Source organism: Melanotaenia boesemani, chromosome 6 (genome assembly GCF_017639745.1).
Source record: "Melanotaenia boesemani isolate fMelBoe1 chromosome 6, fMelBoe1.pri, whole genome shotgun sequence".
NCBI lineage: Eukaryota > Metazoa > Chordata > Actinopteri > Atheriniformes > Melanotaeniidae > Melanotaenia > Melanotaenia boesemani.
The window spans coordinates 9,339,909-9,361,325 of NC_055687.1; the positions used below are offsets into that span (position 1 = coordinate 9,339,909).

Sequence of the window (21,417 nt, forward strand, 5' to 3'; positions counted from 1 at the left end):
GAGAAGATTAATTAAATAAAATTTTTGATTAAAATAAAAATGGTTGTGTTCTAGTCATCCTAACTGGTCTGCTCTCGTCACCAGGAGGTGGGTTGTGGGGCCAGTCTGGGGGTGATCTCAGAGTCTCTGCTGGTAACAGGAGGCCAGGGCTGCGTCTCCTTCTGGGACCTGAACTTCGGCGACCTGCTGCAGACGGTTTATTTGGGCCAGAGCAGCGACGGTCAGGGGGTCCGGCAGCTGCTGGTGCTCGACAACGCGGCCATAGTCTGCGACTTCGGCAGCGAGCTCAGCCTGGTCTACGTACCTTCAGTGCTGGAGAAACTGGACTGAGGAGGGTCAGCAGCTGTAGTCGGTGGGAACACTCATAACATTCACTTTGAGACGTATTTTTGTAAAGCAGTGAATGTCCTAAACCTGGATGTAGAGAGACGGAAGAGCTGACACTGAGCTGTTGTGTTAACGTTAAACGTGGGGTGAGTTAAAGAAAAGCTGGATGTCTCTCATTTAAAGAGAGTCCACCTCTGTGCTTTTAAGGCGCATCTATGTTTATTTTGTGGCGCTGCCCTCGATGCTGCTGACATGGGTGGGGTTTCACTATGACCCCACCTACCCAGTGAGGAAGACAAAATGGTCCCCTCTTTTTTGTCTTTTTCTTTTTTCTAATATTCCTGCTGTGCCGTTCACTCAACAGTGAACCTGACAGCTCTGCTGCCTGCTGGGGTGAACTGAGCAGTTGTGTGAGTGCATATGAAGTGTGTGTGAGGGAGAACTGATGATTACTGTATAAAGTTAAACCTCCAGAGGGGGATGTTTTTATATGTATAAATCTATTATTTATTAGCGATACTTTTTTGAGTAACAGTTTGTTTATAAATTGCTAATCAAAGCTCTTAAACATAAATATCATGGAGTGGAAACGATGACTTCAATGTATGAAGATATTTGGCAGTGCTGGGCCGTTTGTTCATTTTAATATTGAACTTGAAATACTGAAGTGTTTGTTGCTATGGAGGCAAATGAGGCTGCAGGGGAAATGTTTCTCTGGTTTCTTTTCGTCAGCTTCCTGGTTCTCATAATAGTCCCCCCCCCTTATTTTAATCATTATATAATATAAACGGTTCATCTTCCACTGTTTTTAATCCACAATTCAAAACATGAAAGTGAAGCAGTTTGTCGATGCAGTTCATCTAAAACCTGTCCAACTCATTCTGAAACTATTTATATATGTAAGGAAAAGCTTCAATTTAACAGATTTAGAACTAATACTATAGGAGAAAAGCAGAGAATCTTGTTATAGTTTTTCACAAGTAACAAAGTTAGCTGTAAATTCGTTTTACAAGTGAGAGCTTTAATGAAAAACTTAATATTTCACTTGACCCAGATGCCTTCAAAAGTCATCATACTGATTTATTTGGTGTTTCCTTATCAGGGAAAAACTCCAGAAGAGTATTGTATACTGTTCCTTGGCTCCCACAATCGTCTTTTTAACATTTTGTCAGCTATGTGTAAAAAAAACCTTAACCACCCGCCACTTTCTTAAAACCACCAATCCTTTACTGTGTAGGTCCCTTCTGTCACTATTTCTGCACTGTTATCCACAGTTTGTATCTCAAGATGCTAAATTCATAATATTGTAACAACTCCATTTTGTCTGCAATGCAAACAGAAACATAATGTTTTTCTATATTCCAGTAAGCAGCTTTTTTCTACATTTAAATCTGTAATCAAAATTATTTTAATATTTTTCTACTGATATTTTGGATGATAGACTGGTGACTGACTGGGTCAATTTTTTCTCAAGTCCGTCTCAACAGTTTTTAGAGGTGCGTGAAGCAATGGTGGTTTTACTGTTGAGGTCAATCAATTAATAACTCAGAATAATGGTAGTAAGCAATTTAATAAACATTCAGAGGGTGTTTATATGAGTGGAAAAAGACTGTTTAGACTTTCTTTCCAAGTTATAAATCAAGTGGCTAGATTAATGGGTCATTTAAAGCTCTGCTCCGTGTCTGAACTTCACCTCTGTACTCTGGATAACTGTTGACAGAATGTAATCATCCATATTTAAGACTTTTCCCCAAACTGACATAAATGTTCTGTTTTTCTAAATCACCCACCATCTACTGTATCTCCATCTACTGAATGTAGTCTCAGAGGATGTCTTGAAAAAATATGTGAAAACCCAGCTATTAAATTCTTCACAGTACAGCTTAACAACATTGATTCAGTGCACTGCCAGCCCCGTCTGACGCACATGCTCACACACACACACACACACACACACACACACACACACACAAGGCACTTTTACAAGCATCAGCTTCCACACCTTAGACGTAGATGTAAGCGGTCGACAACAGTACTGGTTCCTTTGGGATGAAGAGAACGTGTTCACATTCAGTGAACATGCAGCAGAAAATTGGAGCTTAAAACAAATTGAGATGAATGATTTATGGGGTTTTTTCTCCTTCCTTTAAACAAGCAGCCGCTCATTGCATCTGCATCCCTCTGAAACCAGTGATGTGGCCTCCTCGGCATTGTAGCAGTGTTCATTTATTAGCTGTGTGTTTTCTGTTGTGTAGCTAAACACTTTAGCAATTGAAAATGTATAGTTTAAGAGTTTGTTTTCCATTAATGTGAATTTGAGTTCAAGTTTGACATCTTGGTAAATACATGTTAGCTTGGTTGCAGATAAGTGACCATTTCCCAGCTACAACAGCACCGCACAAAGACCAGAGGCACCGCAACAATTCACCTGTTAAAGCAGCTAGATATGCTTTTTGTTTACCAACTTGTAAAAATGATTTTGCAATTTTCAGGATATGTGTATATGTTGCTCTTATAGTTGCCAAGCAACCTGGAGCGCAGAGAAAGTTACTGATCATTTAAATGATGTGGAGGACTTTATATTATTAAGTGCACCTTTTGTGAGCGACACCTATTTTCAAGAAAATTGACAGATGTATTTTCCAAAATGCCAAACGATTCCTTTAAAGGTGGAGGGAGGGTTAGTGTGGCAAATTTTATTATTGGCCTTTAAACAATCGATGTGCAGCAGCACCTTGTCGGGTAGTGGATGAAATTCTGCCTTTTTTATCATTTTTTTAAAAACATGCTCTTATTTTACTGCCTGGCTTCAAACATACCATTTCATCCTGTTGCTTTCAATCATGCAGCGATCACTGTCACCATATCAAGAGTTTATGGATTGCAGCCCTGAACTTTTTTTTTTTTTTTGTCCTTAAATCAGAAGAGGGAACATTTCCTGTAACACATGAGCAGAAATGCATGTTTTGGTCCGACAGTAGATCAATATGTGTAAAAAAATAAATCTGCATCATTTCATGCAAATTTTAGACCACTGTCACAAAACTGATTGGTGGGGGAGACATGCGATCCTCTCCATTTGACTGGCTACAATCGCAGCAAGCTGTAGTAGTGGAGGTAACTTATTTACCATTTTGTAACCAAAAAAACAAAAAAGACTTTGTACTAATTTTCAAATAAAGAGGCTTTGATACAACAGTTTCTGTCTACTGGATTTATTCAGTATTTTTACAATGAATGGTTAGTATTTTTATATTTTTATTTCCAGGAGAAGAATTGTTGGACTAGTCCAACTTTGATATTTACAGTGTTAGAGAGAGAAAAATAAATCGAGTTGTTAAAACGTGCTAATTTTTTTTCTGTACTGTGTTATGATGATGATGATTGAGCTAAACGTACAGACTCTGGGGCACCCTGCCTAAAGTTCCATACATCAATTGAACTAGTCATTAAATGGCTCGTGGAACCCTGCAGGAGCAGCCGAGTGCTGTCACAGCCTTGTGATGCCTTTACACCCACCTGTGACGGGGGCTGTGAAAGTGGAGTGCATGCTGTGATTTTTCTTCGTCTTTGGGCAGAAAATGGGCTGAAGTGTACATGTGCTTCCGTCCCCAAAAATACAAAGAAAAGCAGCAAAGAGTGACAGAAGGAACCAAGGATACAGATAAGTGCATAGAGATCTGGTCCCAGAAGCCATCAGTGATAGGAGGAGGAGGAAGAGTATTTTTGGGGGCTAGTTCTTTTTTGGAATTGGGAAGGGGAGTGACACAACTGCCATCTGCCAACAGGCACATCTTGGTCTTCAACACCACTAAAATGTCTCCAAGAATTCTGTGTTTTTCCTAAAAGCAGGATTAGAAAGAGCTCCAGGTCTCTGCTAACACCTGGTGGTAAAGCAAGAGAAGGACAACAACCTGTGGACCTGACTCAGTGCTTGCCGAGGCTCCAGAGGGGATCCAGGCTACTGAGCGGGTCATCAGTGTCATCGCCCCGGGTCCCGTGGAGACCCTGACCCTCTGCTGGCTGCAGAAAGCTCTGCTTGGTCACTCGCTGCTTCCCCCGACCTCCTCCATCCATGGAGAAGGCCTCAGGTGTCAGAGAGGCCAGAAGCTCCAGAGAAGAAGGCGCTGGCACAGAGGAAGCAGGAGGCGGGCTGACGCTGGGCACAGCCTCTGAGGCTATCTGGTGGTTGGGTTGTGTTGGAATAGATGGGGAGAGACCATCCAGGCCATTGGGTGGTGGAGGAGACTGGGTAGGTGAAATGAAAGGTGGGCTGAAGGAGGAAGGGGGCTGAAAATCTGTGTGAGGACAGTGGTCCTGGAACAACTGTATGTCACCCATTGAGTCAAGGCTTGGTAAGTTAGTTCCAATCTGCTCCTCTGGGAAATAGGAGATCCCAGCTTCCATAGCTGGGTCTGTAGCGCTGGACGGGCGGATGCTAAGCTTAGCAATGGTGGCTTGAATGGAGCTGATGGGCATATCGCCACCGAGGACAATGTCTTGCTGGGACTCTTGTTTCGAGTAAGGCTGTAGAGAGATGGACAAGACCAATGTGAAAACACATTTAAAAAAAAAAAAAAAAAAAAAACGCAGGAAAATGAAGATTTCTCCATCTGCTGCTATGACTGTTCTACTGATAATGAGTGGGGTACCTCTTCTGACCAGAACTCGTAGAATTCCTTTAGACGAATCAGTGGTGCAAAATATGAGCAGATATATCATGAAAGTCAGATAAAATTACCTAAACAGTGGAGCTGCAAAGGAATGGGACTCTACTAAGATCTCTTGAGGAAGTAGTTAAAATCACAAGTGAGGTCTGTAAATTTGAATGGAAAGAGATACTACAACTTTTTTACACTAACGACAGGATACTGAGGTTGAGAAAAGTTCTTAAGATACATGTTCTGCTTATTTCTAGACTACATACTAAAAGGTGTTTACGAACATAAAGAGTGTCAAACCTTTGTGGCTGCAGAGTTGGTGTTCTTGCTGTAGGAGGCAGTCATGATGCCATGGCGCTGAAGAACCTGCTCGGCATGCTTCAACACAGCTTCGTAGCAGAACTTCAGATGGAGCTGGAGAACCAAGAAAGGTTACAGGTTATAAATCTGCAGTATAAAAAAAGCTTGCTGTGGCCATTGTATCTGTATTGTATACCTGTATTAAAGTTTTACCTCTTCGGTGCCACTACTACATCTTTACTTTGTCTGACCTAAATGAAATAAGTTTAAATTTATATTTGTATAGACTTACCTTCTCTTGTAGCATGTTTTTCCTCTGTTGTCTCATCTTCTTCACCAGAAGTGGAAGGTCTGGGATTCCATTTCCTGCCTCCAGCTCCTGCAGGGCTGCATACAGCAGACAGAAGGCACCGGTGCGTCCGACACCCGAGCTGAAATAGAGGGCGTACAAGCTGATGAGTACTACTTTTCTGGACCTCCACTCCTGGGAGGACTGGAAGCTTTCTTAAATGTTTTCCACTTAAGAAAATTCCTCTCACTGTAAAATGGTGGATTCCTTATAACCTTCCCTAGATTTATGGGATGCAATAGCTGCTTTTCTGAAATAATTTCCTATTTATTTCCTCTTTGACATCATATGAACACATACTAGATGAAAAACAGCTGCAATTCAAGTGAATTTGACAGCAGCACCTGGCTGGTCCTAACACCTCTTCTCCTATGGAAGCAGTGAGGTTGCACTTAGTGTTTCACACCAATTCTGCTTTTTGACTTGATTTTTGATAAATAATGATGGAATTGTAAAATGTCACGTGTTGCTGTATATCTGAGGTTATATAAATTTTCTTTCAAGGCCTGGTAGAAAGCCCAATCACGTTTTACTATGTCTTCATATGTGATACTTTAAAACTTACAGAAGGGAAACATCCTTTTGGACATGGCTGTGCCTACATAGTGATAGATTTATAGGAATGCACTCACATGCAGTGCACCACAACAGGTGTGTGTAAGGGCCTCTGGTGGAGGTAGTGTCCATGAACCTCCTGGATGAATCGCAGCAGGTTGCTCTTGCTATCAGGAAGACCCCTAATGAGAGATGAGAATGTTATGACCCCTCACAATGAAGCACATTAAAATTGGATTTTATCCTGCAAATTTGTAACCCTTTAAGCCTGACCCAAGAAAAAATGGTTGCAATAGATCTCAAACAGTATGCGTATCAAATATGATACACATGGTGATAAAGGGTTAACCAAACTAAGGAATAACTTACAGCTCTGGCCAGGAAGTAAACTGAAGATGAACAACAGTACGCTTCAGACTTTGGTCCCGGTACTGCAGACTAATCATGCGCTCTACATGTGTTGGTGTTGTTTTCTGTGTGGTTAGGCTGAGTGTGATTAGTCCCTGAGAGAGCTGCTGGCCGCGCTCCGTTGGGAAGTAGCGCAGAACTTTTCCCTGGAAAACAATGAGGATATCATTAAAAAAGTAACAAATAACAAAATTACAATTGCTATATTTATGCTTTTGGATAGATCTTTGTACCTTTTCTAGCTCCTGCTCTGAAACTAGCATAACTATTAGTGACACCTTCTGCTCGTACACCATGAGCCAGAAGTCTGCTGCTGTGCCGGTGAGCGGAGCCTGTGTGGCAATAAGGCGTGGGCAGTATGGCGACAAGTCTTCCACATAGCTGGCGTTGATGTAGTCATCTTTGCCTGACTGCAGCACAACACGGTTGAAGTCGTAGGGCATGACGTCTTGGTGCCGGTTCTTCATAGTGTAGCAGCGGGCAATAGCGATGGAGAGCTGACGGGCATCTTTTTCTTGCTGGTCCTGCAGCTCCTTCCAGCGGGCATCCAGCACTGACAGACCCCCTTCGATCTCTGAGGGGTGCTCTAGGGAATCTACTTGAGCCCTGTAACGTTCTAACTCGCCATGAAGACGAGCAACCCGCTCTGGGGCTTGGTATGGGTCACCCTGGATCAGAAGAACCCCCTGGGAGCTCTTCTTTCGACGCTCCCCATCCTGTGGGTCAGCCTTGGTTGGCTGGAGGACATTGGTAGGAGCCTTGTTGCCTCCAGGCTGGCTCTCTGGGCTGGAAGAGAGGAGGTCATCTGTGCTTGAGTTCTGCCGCTGAAATAGAGAAGTAGAAGAAGAAACAGAAGAGGGAGAGGGCAGAGAGGATGGCGCTGTGCCTCCAGGAGTGGGGGTTGGTGTGGGTCTTTGTGAGTTTAGACCCAGGGAGGCAGGACCTGGAGAGGGAGATGGTGATGGGGAAGGCGAAGGAGAAGGTGGGATGGTGTTGGGTGGTTGTGCTGCAGTGGGGCCTCCTGGAGAGGGCTGAATCATGTGCTGAGTAGGTGGGGCATGTGTGCCTATAACAGCAGGTTGTTGCGGGGCACCTGGGGGTACACTAGTCACTGGGGCTGAAGGATACATAGGAGAAGGTTGTGAAGGGGCCAAAGGAATAGGAACTTGAGGCTGTTGGGGGGCTGCAGGCTGAGGAGCAAGAGGTTGCTGTGGCATCATTGAAGCAACCCCAGGATAGCATACCCCCCCAGAATGTGTAGGGTGAGACTGAGATTGGCTGGGCATCTGCATGGGTTGCTGGGGCATGTTTGGTATTGGAAGCTGACCAGGCAGAGGGTGATGCTGTGGGGGTAATGAACTGGGGGGCATTTGCGACACAGGTCCCCTCGGCAGGTGAACCTGTGGACCAGGGGCCATATGAGGTTGTGACGGTGGAGGCATCTGAGGGCGCAAGGTAGGATGAATGGGCAGGCTAGTGGGAGGAATGTAGTTCTGCGAGATCGGAGGCATTGTCTGACTTGTGGGGGGCATCTGTGCTCTGGGACCACCTGGCATCTGTATCTGTGGGTGTGGCAGAATCTGCTGGGCATTTGGTGGCATTGAGATTTGTTGTTGTTGTGGCAACATTTGTTGGTGTGGGGCGAGTCCAGGGGGTATCTGTAGGTTGGGATGGGGCAAATATGCTTGCGATACAGAAGGTGCTGGCTGAGAAGTTGGGGGTGTTGGTAGGTGTGACGTGTGAGGAGGCATCTGAACCTGAGGTGGCCTTGGCATGGAGCCTGGCATCAACTGAGGGTGCTGCTGGGGTACATAACCTTGTGTAGTCTGATAGCCTTGGGGCACTGGATGGTGGGGCTGAAAGCCATTTTGCTGATGGGGTTGTAGCTGACCTGGAAATGTCTGCTGGTACACAGAAGGAACACCAGGCTGAGGGGCCATATATCCATGAGGATAGACTTGAGGGGGGTGAGGGCCAGGGATACCCCTTGGACCAGGCTGGTACCCCTGAGGGAGTGGTTGACCAGTGGGCTGGGGGTACTGTTGTGGAAGCTTCTGCAGCTGTGGCTGGGATGCAGGTGTATGGCCTGGACCTTGAACTTGTAACCCTGGTTGGGGCACAAAATGGGGGTACGCTCCTATCTGTGGAACTGTGTAGCCAGTTGAGGCCGCTGGTGGGACGGGGTGGTGTGGTGTAGGGGTGTAACTGGTGATAGGGGCCTGGATGCTGTCCACAGTAGTAGTTGAGGGCCGGACTGGGGTAGGGCCCACAGGGCCAGGCTGGGGAGCTTGAGGATGAGGTGGCCGATAGCCAGATACAATTGGTTGCGTTGGCATTTGTGGAGGCCTCTGTGGAGGCATCTGAGGGAGGGGCACATGTGGCAGGGGTCCTGGTGTTGCTAGAGCCCCAGAAGTGGGAAACTGAGCAATTCGTGCTAGAAGCTCTGGAGGTGGCAGGTTGGCTGGGAAGTGAGGAAGACCAGCAGCTGGTGCACCAGGCCAAGGCAGAGAGGAACTGGCACCCAGTTTTCCACCAGGTGGAATAAAGGCTTCAGGACCAGGCCGACGACCTGCAGTAACAGGAAGGGAAGGAATATCAGGAGGAAGGCTGCAGAGGTCCTCAGGCAGGTCACCCCCCAAGGCCAAGATGGCTGCACTGAGCTGGGCCAGCTCTGGATCCTCTATGCTAGAAGAGGTAGAATCAGCATCAGAAGCCTTTGGCTTCAGGGAGGGCTTAGCTGCTGTAGGCCGTGCAGGGGGCTTCTTTAGGACCTCTCTGTTGAGAAGCAGAAAATAAAACAGATGATTTATTAAAAACTAAAAATATACATAAGTCTTATAATGTAATTCTTTTCAATAAATGTACTGGGTTAATGGTCTCTATATATTTGGAGGTTGAGCTTGGAAATTCTAAAACCAATTAACTAAATATTTAATCTGTTTGTCCTGGACAAAAACTTTGGACAAAGTTCATAATGGATCAAGGAGTTTGATAAAAACTAAATATCACCTTTACCATGATAAATAGTTTAAGATAGCAACATTAACACTAAAACCGCCAAGGGGGTAAATTTTACCTTCTTGGTTTTTCAAACACTTGTATCTCTGTTAAAATAAAATCCCTGCTTCTCTCAATTCGTGACTTTTCCTGGAATGGGTCCAGTAAACATACAGTGAATTTTGGTGAGTGTGTGATCACAAGAAAAATAAATCTGAGCATATATACCTAGAACCGCCAAGGAGGTCATTTCTACCGTCTAATTTAATGCACTGTTCAGCTGTCAAATGTTTTCACGCTACGCCCATTCGCGCCACTCCTGGTTGCTTAGTAACGCACATGAGTATGAAAGCTGTCAGAGAGTGAGTAATAGGGTTTTATAATAGTTTAAGGTAATCTAGTGCTAAATTTGACAAACTGATAAATACAAGAGATGGATGAATGCCAAAGAAATTTGGTTATTATTCCAAGACCTGAGTGATGGAGAGTCAGAGAGAGAAGTAACTCTTGATGTGGGTGAGAAGGATTCTGACGAGAAGGTGGGAGAAAGTGATGATCTGTCATTTTTACCCGGTAACGAGTCATCTACTGAGGATGAGCTGATGAAAGACTGCAGACCAAAGAAAAGTTCCCGGCTTTTGGTCACAACTGAGGAGTCACCAACCACACATACTCAGCCCTGGTAGGGCCTGTAGTGAAAGGTGATGACATGTCATTTTGTAACATCCTGGTAACATTCTCTGCTCTAGATGAGTTAACTTTACATTAGTTTATTTTATTCGCCCCCGGCGCAACTGTCGACCGGGGCGGAGTGTCGGTGCACGCCGACTGCATCGCGCCACCAGGGCGGGGAGCAGCCCACGCAAAGGGCGCAAGGGATCTGCGGCGATGTCGGCCACCCGATCCGTCCTGACACACGACCAAGGAGTCTGACGCACGCGCGAGTCAGAGGGCTCGCAGCAACGTTTATTTATTTTATCTTCCTCTAAAATGAACTAAAATATTGAAATCTGTTATTTAATATATGCTGTTTTGACTGTTTAGCTAGTTTTTTAAGTCTCCATTATAACTATTAAAATAATAAATGTAAACGAACAACTTCAATGCATCTTTGCATTATTTGCGCTGTTGCAGCAGGGGGTGGTAAAAATGACCCTTCTCTGCGGTTCTAGGAGTATTGGAATATTGGCGGTTCCAGTGCTTAAATAAAACTTCCAAAATTCAAGCATTTTTGATTAAACATCATCCTTACTTTTCCAGGATGGGCTTCCTCTCCTCTGCCCTGACCTGGCACAAGGCCTTTGCTTTCTCCAGCAGACGTGATGCTTTAGCCTCCAGGTCATCATAGAACTCTTTTCCTTCCTGTGATTTCTTCATCAGGTCCTCATACGCTTCATATGAGCCTACCAGTCCCTGAACTGTGATGTTCCACTGTTGCTCAGTCTGGGTCAGGCCCTTACGAATAGATGCGTACTGAACATTTGCCTCTGTCAGGGCCTTTAAGATGTTTTCCTGTGCTGCAAGGTTCTGGTCAATGTAGACCTTCACCTGTTCATACTTCTTTAGTTGCTCCTCAAATATCCGCTGGAAGAAAATGTTAAATTTCAGGCCTTACACATGAAGCAAAGCAATTTCACTTTACAATAATAAACACTTAAAATTAATTTAGACGTCATCCTTTGATAAAGTCCCTGTGTTCCTAAGAATGAATGTGTTGCATTTACCTTCATGTCTGTTCTGTCTGTGGTGACGAGTGTGGAGGTGATGTCGTCCTGCTGGATGAGGTCACGGAGTTGTTTTTCCAAAGAGCCTCTCTGTTCCCTCATCTCCTGAACCTTTCCCAGGATCCGTTTCATACACTGAAGCCCTGCCACTTCCTCTGCAAACACACAATGAACTTCTTTCAAAATGAAAATCCTTAAAATTGCATTCAGTCTGAGGCATTTAGTTTACGTCAGGATCACAATATTACTAGCATTACTACTTATGATATGCTACATATCATATTGAATATTTCACACAAATTCCTGAATTTGAATTCAACACCATAAGTTGCTAATTAAAAATAATTAGCACTGACCATTTTAAAATACACAGATGTAGCTTTTTTCTTATGGGAAACTTGAGTATATCATAATCAGTATATACATAAGTATATCATACTAGATAATTTTTCACTATTTTCTGACATTTCATGAAGTAAAAACAAATGCTTTGACTATCAACAAAATTAACTGATTAAATTATTAAATTTTTGCCCCCACACCAAGTTGACACCAAAGGTCAGTTCAAGAAGAGCATAACATTTTAATTATCCAACTTACATAAAGCCTCTAAACACTAATTCATTATCAAGCTTAGACTCACCTTCGCTAAGCTGGGGCCGTGGCAAGGCATCCCTCAGACTTTCCAGTGGCCCCCCAAGCAGGCGCAGGTTGCTGATGTGGAGGTTCATAGCCCGGTGGAGCTCTGTATTTGTGAAACTGGCCTTCTCATGGGCCTCCATGTACTTCTCCAGGTCCCTACGGATCTCAGCCAAAGCTTGGCCCTGAGCTGCCGGGTGCACATCGCCTGCAGCAGGGCCACCAACATCCTGGAGGGCTCGCACACCAGCTTCATCTGCCTCTAGGACGTCTCTGATCTCCTTTAGTGAAGACTCCACATCAGTGAAGACACCTGAGAGCACTGCACATGCAAGGATGGGAAAATAATTGAATAAAAACATAAAAAAAATACATACATTTCCTTATTCAAGATACAGCTGTTTGAATTTGTGCATGCATATCTGCGCAAACTGACAAAGAAAGCACAAGAGATGCTCTTAAGATAAATTCTTCCTGAGATTAATCACAGATTCTAATAAACTATCTTCTAATCTAACAAATGAATTAAACTTCAACACAATAGTATAATTATAATTAAGTTATTATATTTGATGTAATGGCAAAAGTATCTATAAAACTGGCTTATTTATGATTAAATTAACTGTATATCTTTATATAAAATAAAAGGTGAGCTTGCTGACATGATTCAGTTTCAGTCATCGTACCTGAGAGAAAAAATTACAACCACTTAAGTTTGAGATTTTTTTTCTTTCCTATTCATTTTTCCTCTACACTCACAAAAAGACAGTCACCATATTGAGTGTGTAAGTATTTGAGGCTGTTTCCACTAACCCTGCATGGACTGAATGAGGCTCTTGACAGTGTCTGGCCGGACGCTGAGAGCAGCACACTTCTCCATCAGGACCGGAGGGATGTGGCTATACATGTCCAGGTTGTCAACAGATTCTGGCTCCAGTCCCAGAGAGTCCATGAACTGCCTGCAAGCGGAGGCAAAACCAATCATCTTGACAGCAATAAATCTATTCCCATTAATACAGCAATTCACATTTTATAGTGATCGTTTTATATTTTTGCACCAATATGTCTAAAGATCCTCTGCTCTCAGTTCAGAGGTAAATAAGTTACCATTTGTAGAGACTAAGCTGGCTCAACAGGGGAAAAATACATTACAAGGGTGGCTAAACAAAAACTTCCAAGCACTGTAATAAAATGATGGTAAAGCTGACACAAAATGCCAGCTATGTTCTTGAGAAAACCTCTTTATGAACACCAACGAGCAGACATTCATAAACTCACTCCAAGGTCTCATTCTTGCTGTCGATCTTGGCCATGATGTCCCTCAGCAGTTTAGCTTTCTCCTCACTGGAATAATAACAGACATGACCACAGACCATCATTAAACTTTCTTAATTTGGAAAAACTTATTGTTTCTCTTGTGAACTAATCATCCACTGAAAGAGCCCACCTGTACAGAGAAGAGGCTTCATGTGCAGCCATGGGCACTAGTTTGGAAAACAGGTCTGGTCCTGTGACACTGGGGTCAGTGGGATTGACTGGCAAGGCTTTAACTAGTGGAGCACCTGGAGAGACAAACAGTACTCTTACTGACACATGAAGTTTAACTTTCTGGATAAAACAACACAATTTAAATGAGCTTATAAGCTTTAATAAGAAATCACTCATAATCAATAGGCATCAAAATCTTCTAGTAAATCTTACTGGCTATCTTTGAAGTGTGGATGTAAACACAAAAAACACACAAATACTCTCAATACCAGGCTTTGGTAATGGCTGATTGGTGATGGCACATATTACCAGTCAAACGTTTCAACGCATCTACCCATTAATTGTAACTGGATATATATGAATATGGTAACAAATTTCACAATAATGTCAATGGTTGGACATATTTGGAAAATCATTTTTAGAAAGTATACAGACGTAAAAGCCCATGATTATAACTTTGTGGACTCTGCTGAGTCACAAAATTGGAACCAAGGAGAAACAAGGTTACATCAAGTTAGAAACAGCAGAACACACAGCATGCTAGGCTAAACATAGTGTATGCATTCATCAGATGAAACTCACTGATACACAAAACCAGTTTTGCATAGACCGTAATCAACTGAACACAGGAACATATGAAGCTTTCTGTTACCTTTTACTGAGGCTAGAGTCTCCAGAGAGGGAACTGTCTCATGATAAATGAAGTCGTTGTCCTTTTTGGCAGAATTAAACCTACAGAATAAAAGAAAACACCATCACATGCATGCCTTTGTTTTAACTTAAAATCGGGTGGAAAAAAAAAAAAACATAAAAATTCTGCTTTTGTAAGATTCGATGCTTACTTTCCACCAATTACATCCATGGTGAATCTCAAGGCTTCTTGCACGCTGTCAGGCTGACCCTAGATGAATCAGGATAAAAACAAAGATCAGTTTGCAAAGAAAAAAATAGGAGAATTTTTTACAAGACAGGTCATATAAACACAAGAAGGAACAGCATTTTACCTTAGCTAGCTTGATGGCTTCAGTGAGTTTGTCCAAAGAGCTCTGCAGGTAAGCTAACTGTGGGAGACAGAATTGTTATCAATAAGCCGTTAAAAAAGTAGCTAACTATGACTTGGCAAAGCTTAATAAAATCAATTTGGTAATGTGGCAGTTCATGGAGAGGCTGTTTATTCCTGTCAGCAAAGGTTTATTAAAGATTGCACTAATCAAAATGTCAGCACTTTCAGAGCTGATGGAAAATAAAATAACTAAACTGTTCTCTTACCCGTTCTCCATACTTTTGCTGCTCCTCTGCCTGTTTTCCCATATGAAGCTGAAGAGAGAAAATTAAGACTGAAACATGGAAATAGTAATCCATATAATTACAGGTGCAAACACATATGCACTCACATGTGCAATTGAAGCAAAGTAGTAGATTTTCATCTGAACCAGTTTCTTCCAGTCTTTCTGGATCTTTCCCAGCATGGAAGCTGTCTCAGAGTTCTCCAGAGCCCTGCAGGCTTCCTTATAGTAATCCACCACCTGCAGCATCACAACCACACTTATTAGCTTCTAAAAACGCAGAATTACTAATATAAATATGATGAAAATTTAAAAGTGAAAAGTAAACCTGAGCACTGATGCGCGCAACCAGAAAACTCTTCCTGTTGTCCAACATGGACTTCTCCAGAAGACACTCCTGAGCCTGGCCCTGGAAGACAGACACTAGTTAACAACACGTTTCATTTATGCATGTGTGCGCATGTGTATAACATACAAGCATAAGGTTGATGTTGAGGTTAAGAATCTGGTGGCTCATGTCCACGCTGAAGTTGTGGCTGAAATGGTCTCTCAGGTAAGAGAAAGCCCCTGCTGAACACTGGAAGTGTGTGCATGACACCTTCATCCCCTGGAAACAAGAGCACAGAGTGAGAAGAACTGTGTGTACAAACATTTAATCAGTTTTTCTGTTAAGGATGTTTGTGTCATACCTCCTCGGAAACCCTGTTATCCATAGCTCCCAACATGGAGTGCAGAGCCCCTGCAGAGAATCCACAGATAGATTTGGAGAGGTTTGAAGGTCTTGCTACAGGCAGTATTTCTCTGCAGTTTTCATAACAGGAAGTACATATTCTGTTTTGTTTTCATGCCAAATCCAGACATGAAAACAAACTATTTTTTACACAAAAAAACAACAGATTGATGAAGGATAAATTTTCATCTTTAAAATATATTGCATCAAACATTACACATGAAAGTGGATTGTTATTTTTTAACTGCTCCTTTATGTTATGATAAAAGAAACTGGAGAGCAGAAAAAGTTTGATGCTTCAATTTTCCTAAACATAAATTAAATGCATGTACTGAAAAGTTCAGTTTAAATGGAGGTAAATGCATCTCACATCAACTGTTCACTCTAAAAAATGTAAAATGTAAGCACAAAGGCTAGTTTACATGCAAAAACACTACTTTTCAGCAACAATATAATTAATAAATGTTGGATTTGATTCAGTGTGTGAATACCTCTAACAGAAAACCCAAAGTCTTCAATAGAATTAAACTATTTTAAAATGTCTGCATCTGAAATTGTCTGAATCACATGTTAGAAAAAGTAAAGCTGTAAGTGGGTTTACTAACCAAGGTTGTAGAGAATGCATGCCTGCTCATAGCTGATGTCATCATGGGTGACTGTTTTTCCAGAAAAAATTTCTGTCCTGAACAGGATGTTAAAGTGTATTAGCAAAAACACGAATAAAGAGTCAATTGTGTGAACAGTATCACTCATTTATCAGATTCCCAGACTACAAAGAAATACATAATTATATATGAACTAATGTCTACTTTTTCATATTCCTATGATGCTGTAGTAAAGAAGAGAACTTGTTCACATTTGAGCAGGACAATATGAAACAAACACTTTTAAAATATAAGAATGACTCTATGGGACATCAACAGCAGTATCCAATCTGCTGCAAAGTAACTATAAATGAAACTACACAAACAAAGCATAAAAAAAAACATTAGAACCTCATTAGATATGTTTCCATTACGTATAAGATTTTCATTATTTTCTCTAATAGAGTACAATCACTTTTAAGACAGTGACTGATGTAAACCAGAACAAACTTCCATAATGAACTCATTTAAGCTTCCGATTTCTGTGTTAATGCCTTTGCTTCCATGTGTTTGTGTGTATTACTACCATGAGATGGGCACTGCAGCTTCCTGGCCTGTTCCCATGGGAACTCGGCTCTGGAGGTAATGCAGCTGGCCGAAATACTTCCTTAGGGTGCTGCATCCCTCGAAATCCCTCGTCACATTTACTGCACTCTGTAAACAGACACAAACAGTGTATTTAATGAGCTGTTCTTTGCCTCTACTTTACAGCTATGCATCATGCGTCACCCAGTTATAACGAGGAATGTGCGGAAATGATCATCTCCTTGATGGTCTTCAATGAACTTTTTTTGAGGAGTGTGAGTTATGATTGTTTTGTTATCATCAATTTGTGTCAGTTATGATGAATTTGTAGCAGAGCAGGGGTGGATGTGAAGTCAAACAAACCAAACATTTGACTTCAATCATCTGCTGTTAGACCATCTCAGAATAAATTACAAACAGAAAAAAAAGACAGTGCACAAGTTATTATATGAGCTGAACTTTAATTTGTTTTTGCTTTTTGTTGTGTTTTTTTATTTTTTAACGACCTGTTTGTGCATCTTTCAGTGCTCTAAAAATAAAATGTATTATAATCTTTATTTCCCCCTTTCAGTGGGAGCTCTACGCCAAAAGATGTTACCATGGATACAAACCATGGGCATCCAAACAAACGTATTTGAACTGAAGGCAGTGACATTTATTCTCTGATTTTCATTTCAGTAATTTGTGTAAAAGTGGCCCGTTATGGTAAGCATCCCTTTCCATAAGCAATTACAGATTGTTTTTAATGGAAATACAACTTTGTTTAAAAGCTTATTGTCAGTTAATATTATAGGCAGTCTGTAGTTCATGCTAGAATTTTATAGGGGCCTAAATTTTTTCCTTGGATGCAGCTCTACGTTTCCATACGCTTGGGATTAACAGTGTATACTGTAGAATTTGGTTATTTGTAAAATGATGTTTAATTAGATCAACACTCAGTAATAAAATTACATATCAAATGTTTTTACTAGTAACATGCAGTTCTACTTTAGATTATTATGTTACAATTTGAACACTATCAACGAGATGTCTGATATGTCCTAAATTACTTCTGCAGCATAATAATAACCCTAAATGTGCAGCAACAGCAATGGCTAACTATCAGTGCAACAGAAAGTCCTGTAACAGATGATACAGCCCCAACAAAGCTATGGGAGCATTTTAGGGATGTTACTAGCATCCTCTCATCCTTTTTTTTTTTTTTTTAAACATTAGCTTTATCATCAGTATCAGTAGCTTTAAAGTAGAGCTACGGTGATTACAGGGAACATTTCTGCTTTGGTGATGTTTCAGACTGTACTTACCTGCCGCAAAGTTTCCAGTTTTTTCAGCTGCTCATTGTAGTTGTCTGGATTCTCGCCATAGTTCTTCAAGATAAACTAGAATAAAACAAAACAGAAGCAATAAGTATGTAACTGTACAACTAAAAATTAATTATTCATCAAACCTCTGCTTTAAAACAGTCTAACACATTATCTGATATTCAGAGAAACAACTTAAAAGATTTTTAACAATCACCTCAAATGTCTTTAGCCAATTAGTCACAATTCTAATCTCAAGTATTCACCAAAAGCCAAGGCTTAAGACCTTTCCAGGCTTATTCCCATGATGCTTTGCCAAGACTTTCCCCATCCTAATGAGTTACTATACTAAGCAATAAGCTGCTTAATGGCAGGTCAGCAGGTAAACAGCCCTGCAGACACATTTATTCTTGTATTTAGCTCTTGTGTGGCAGTTTTTAATAAAATTATGGAGGCATGAGGGTCACAAGGAAACTGGAGCGATGAACAATGACACAGCAACAGGAGAAAGGTTGTTTTGTTTTGACTTCCACAAGCAAAAATAAAAAAAAATAAAAAAAAGGAAAAAGAAAAGAAATTGCTGCTCTGTCTTTGTTCTGCATAGATGGGGTCAATTGGTACTTTAACCTTTAGATATCACTACTTTTAATATTACCAAAAGTATTTGAGGTAAAACCTTAAATAAAACATTCCTTAAGGAGAACTTCTAGCTGATTTTAATTACAGTGAACCATTCAGAGTAACCATCGTAAAATGAGCTATTACATTAGAGACATTACAAAACAGTGAGGAGTGTGAGGAGGGCAAAGGTCTGTTTACTAATTTGCGTCAGGAAGGCTTTGTAAAACAGGTTATTTGATAAGGATGACTAATGCGATGATCTGCATTTTTCCTTCTAATAAACATCAGACGTGTGCTTGGAAGATGGGTATGTCTTTCAATGCAGTGCTGTAGAACGCCTGCAAATGCCTCATTTCGTAAAACTCTACAAATAAAATGTAAAACAACCTCTTTAATATAAAAAATATGTCTTTAATGACCAGCAACCACCATGAAACTCCACTCAGATGTACAAAATGAGGTGGCTGAAAATTACAGGAATACAGTGTTTCCATCACTACTGTCAAGTCCTTTTGTGACCCTTTTTTCTATTGCGGTTTAATAGCACTAACAGCTCTTCTCAAGTTGCTAAAAATACTAACCTTCTGCATTTCAATAAACATCTGTTGACAATAACTAAATGAATTCATTTGCAAAGCTAAATGCCACGGCATCACTGGGGCACAATATGGTTTTAAATCAAAATTAAAAGCGAAAACCCAAATATATAGATTTGGTAAAATCTCATATGTCCTAAAACAGATGGTTGTTATAACTGTGAACGATGTTTTTTAATTATTTGTATGACTATTAGTGGTCAACTAAACGTTTATGATCACGTAAGACATATCTGTCATGCAATAAACCAAATATCAGAGATTATATTTTTCTTTTGCTAAATTTACCTATATCATAAATTATTTACAAAGTGTAATATTTATATTTTATTGGGCTTTTGTAGTGTTCACATTTAAAGTACTGACCACAAAACAGGAAATCCTTTTAACACCGGCTACCAGCACAGGTATCAGCCCAGAGGTGTGAAAGGTGTTACTTCGTGGCAGAATTATACATCATCCTGTCGATGTAACAGTGCAGTAATGGGCAATAAATAAATAAATAACAAATTAAAAATAAAAACCATTCATGTTCAAATATCTGCCAGGCTGGTGATTTATTAAGTCCCCTTTGGAAATGATCCTAGCTAAAGACGCTCCTTGCTCGCTCAGGTGCATGTGACAATGAGATCACTGTTTGTTATTTTCCTGTCGGTCGTCGGACTGGGCCCACAGAAGCCAGTCTCCTTGTTTTACTAATAACTACATTTGCCTGTACTGTGGTTTATATAATGAGTTTAGTCGATGGTCGATGGTTTACTCCAACTTGACTTTCTAGCTTATAATTAGCCAGCTCCAAGCTAGCTAACGTTAGCAAACAAAAGGCGATGTTCGGGGGGATTGAACCAGACCTTAGCTAGCTGGCCAGATACCCGTTCTGGAAAATTCTATCATCCTCGACATGGAGCAGCTATCCACTCTTAGTGTGAACTGTTACAAATGGCGTTTGGTTCTTTGTTGGTTTTATTCAGTCTTCCATAAGCCTAGTTTAGCTGACTTTCGACCTCAGTCCTGTTGCTCCATTCTCCACCCAGCTCACCTGCCTCACGGACGAGCCAAACTGGAACTCCCCTGCCTCCTTCAGATCTAGCCAGATCATCGGCATTCGGGGGACCGCTTCCATCGCGGCCTACTTTACACGGGGCTGTCAGTTGTAACGATGTCAAAATCCCTTCGATGATTTTGTTGAGGTTGACTGTTTTTCTGAAGAGAGCTTTTCTTCAAACAACTGTGTCATGTATCCATTTACACTTCAACAGGAAGTTGGGAGTGTACGTGACGTAGGGCTTGTATATGCGTTGCTATGTTATCTGGGAAATGTAGTCAATGTTGCTACTGGGTTTGAGATAACGTACTCATTTTCAACTGTTCCCTGACCGTTAGTCGTTTTTTTTTAAAAAGAAAATTAACTGAAATGCAGTTTATAATCATTCTGAGATAATTGTAAATGCATTTCACTACTATTGCAAACAAATTTAGTATTTATTACTATGTAGAACAGCAAAGTCCAAGCTAATGATTGGTTTGATCAACATAGCACTGGATTAATTTGGTTTCTAAAATATCATAAAATTCAAATTATAAAAGGACAGAAAAAGAAGTATTCAGTTTATTTATTTGTTTGTTTGTTTGTTCGAATTATTATGGATGAGTCAGAATGCTTTTGTACTTAATGCAGAAAAGAATGCTGCAAAAGCTGCTGAAAACAGTTTTCACATCTCTACAACAGTAAAGAGTGTGTTCAGTGTAAGGCTTCTTCTAAAGATGTGACGTTCATGAACGAACCGATTCTTTTGAACGACTCTTTTAAAGGAACGATGGAACCCGAATTACAGCTGTGAGCCGTTTATTTGTGAGCCATTCTTTTTATATACAAATTTTCGACACTGCCTTTATCAAATCAAATCAAATAAAACTTTATTTATAAAGCACTTTTCATGCCATAGGCAACACAAAGTTCTTTACATGATTCAAAACATTTATGCATATCTCAGTTCATGCATATAAAAAACAAACAAACAAAAAAAAACAAGCTTTTACATACATCAAAGTAGAATTACATTAGAATAAAAAAATTTAATGAAATCTTTCACACAGTCGCATACACACACACACACACCAAGCCCCCCAGCTAAAAATGACTGAATGAATAAATAAATTAATAAATATGTAAATAAGAAGTAGTACAGTTGAGTAAAATGAAAATAAAATAAATAATATTTGTGACATCATAGAACTCTGATGTCCAACACGCTCCATTCATGTG

The 21,417-nt window shown here is 40.9% G+C and overlaps 2 protein-coding genes across 4 annotated transcripts in view; one reads left to right on the top strand and one right to left on the bottom strand.

Annotated features, from left to right (window-relative positions):
* Window positions 1-3,525, top strand: part of LOC121642005 (SREBF chaperone) — a 28,630-nt gene extending 25,105 nt beyond the window's left edge. For all 3 annotated transcript variants that reach the window (XM_041988452.1, XM_041988451.1, XM_041988450.1), the window contains exon 23: window positions 85-3,525. In XM_041988452.1, coding sequence (XP_041844386.1) covers window positions 85-330 — 246 coding nt within the window. In that variant the 3' untranslated portion in view covers window positions 331-3,525. The remainder of the gene's footprint in view (window positions 1-84) is intronic.
* ptpn23a (protein tyrosine phosphatase, non-receptor type 23, a) lies at window positions 3,251-20,421 on the bottom strand. The gene is made up of 24 exons (XM_041988449.1): window positions 20,191-20,421; window positions 17,938-18,012; window positions 16,635-16,762; window positions 16,070-16,146; window positions 15,424-15,473; window positions 15,210-15,341; window positions 15,063-15,143; window positions 14,843-14,974; window positions 14,718-14,765; window positions 14,453-14,509; window positions 14,291-14,349; window positions 14,101-14,180; window positions 13,408-13,522; window positions 13,239-13,304; window positions 12,774-12,919; window positions 11,965-12,282; window positions 11,322-11,476; window positions 10,850-11,181; window positions 6,834-9,375; window positions 6,562-6,746; window positions 6,270-6,374; window positions 5,581-5,719; window positions 5,289-5,402; window positions 3,251-4,854 (listed from the first exon to the last, which is right to left on the bottom strand). The coding sequence occupies exons 1-24, from the start codon at window positions 20,272-20,274 to the stop codon at window positions 4,255-4,257; spliced, it is 5,820 nt and encodes a 1,939-aa protein (XP_041844383.1). The 5' UTR covers window positions 20,275-20,421; the 3' UTR covers window positions 3,251-4,254.
* Window positions 20,422-21,417: the final 996 nt, after the last annotated feature.

Bases quoted from the DNA above. Each gene is read 5' to 3' on its own strand.
- ptpn23a (XM_041988449.1), bottom strand. From the start codon at position 20,274: ATGGAAGCGGTCCCCCGAATGCCGATGATCTGGCTAGATCTGAAGGAG. The intron at 16,147-16,634 runs GTAGTAATACAC...CATCCTGTTCAG, and splicing joins GCTGCAGTGCCCATCTCATG to GACAGAAATTTTTTCTGGAA. The intron at 6,747-6,833 runs GTACAAAGATCT...ATTGTTTTCCAG, and splicing joins CAGAGCAGGAGCTAGAAAAG to GGAAAAGTTCTGCGCTACTT.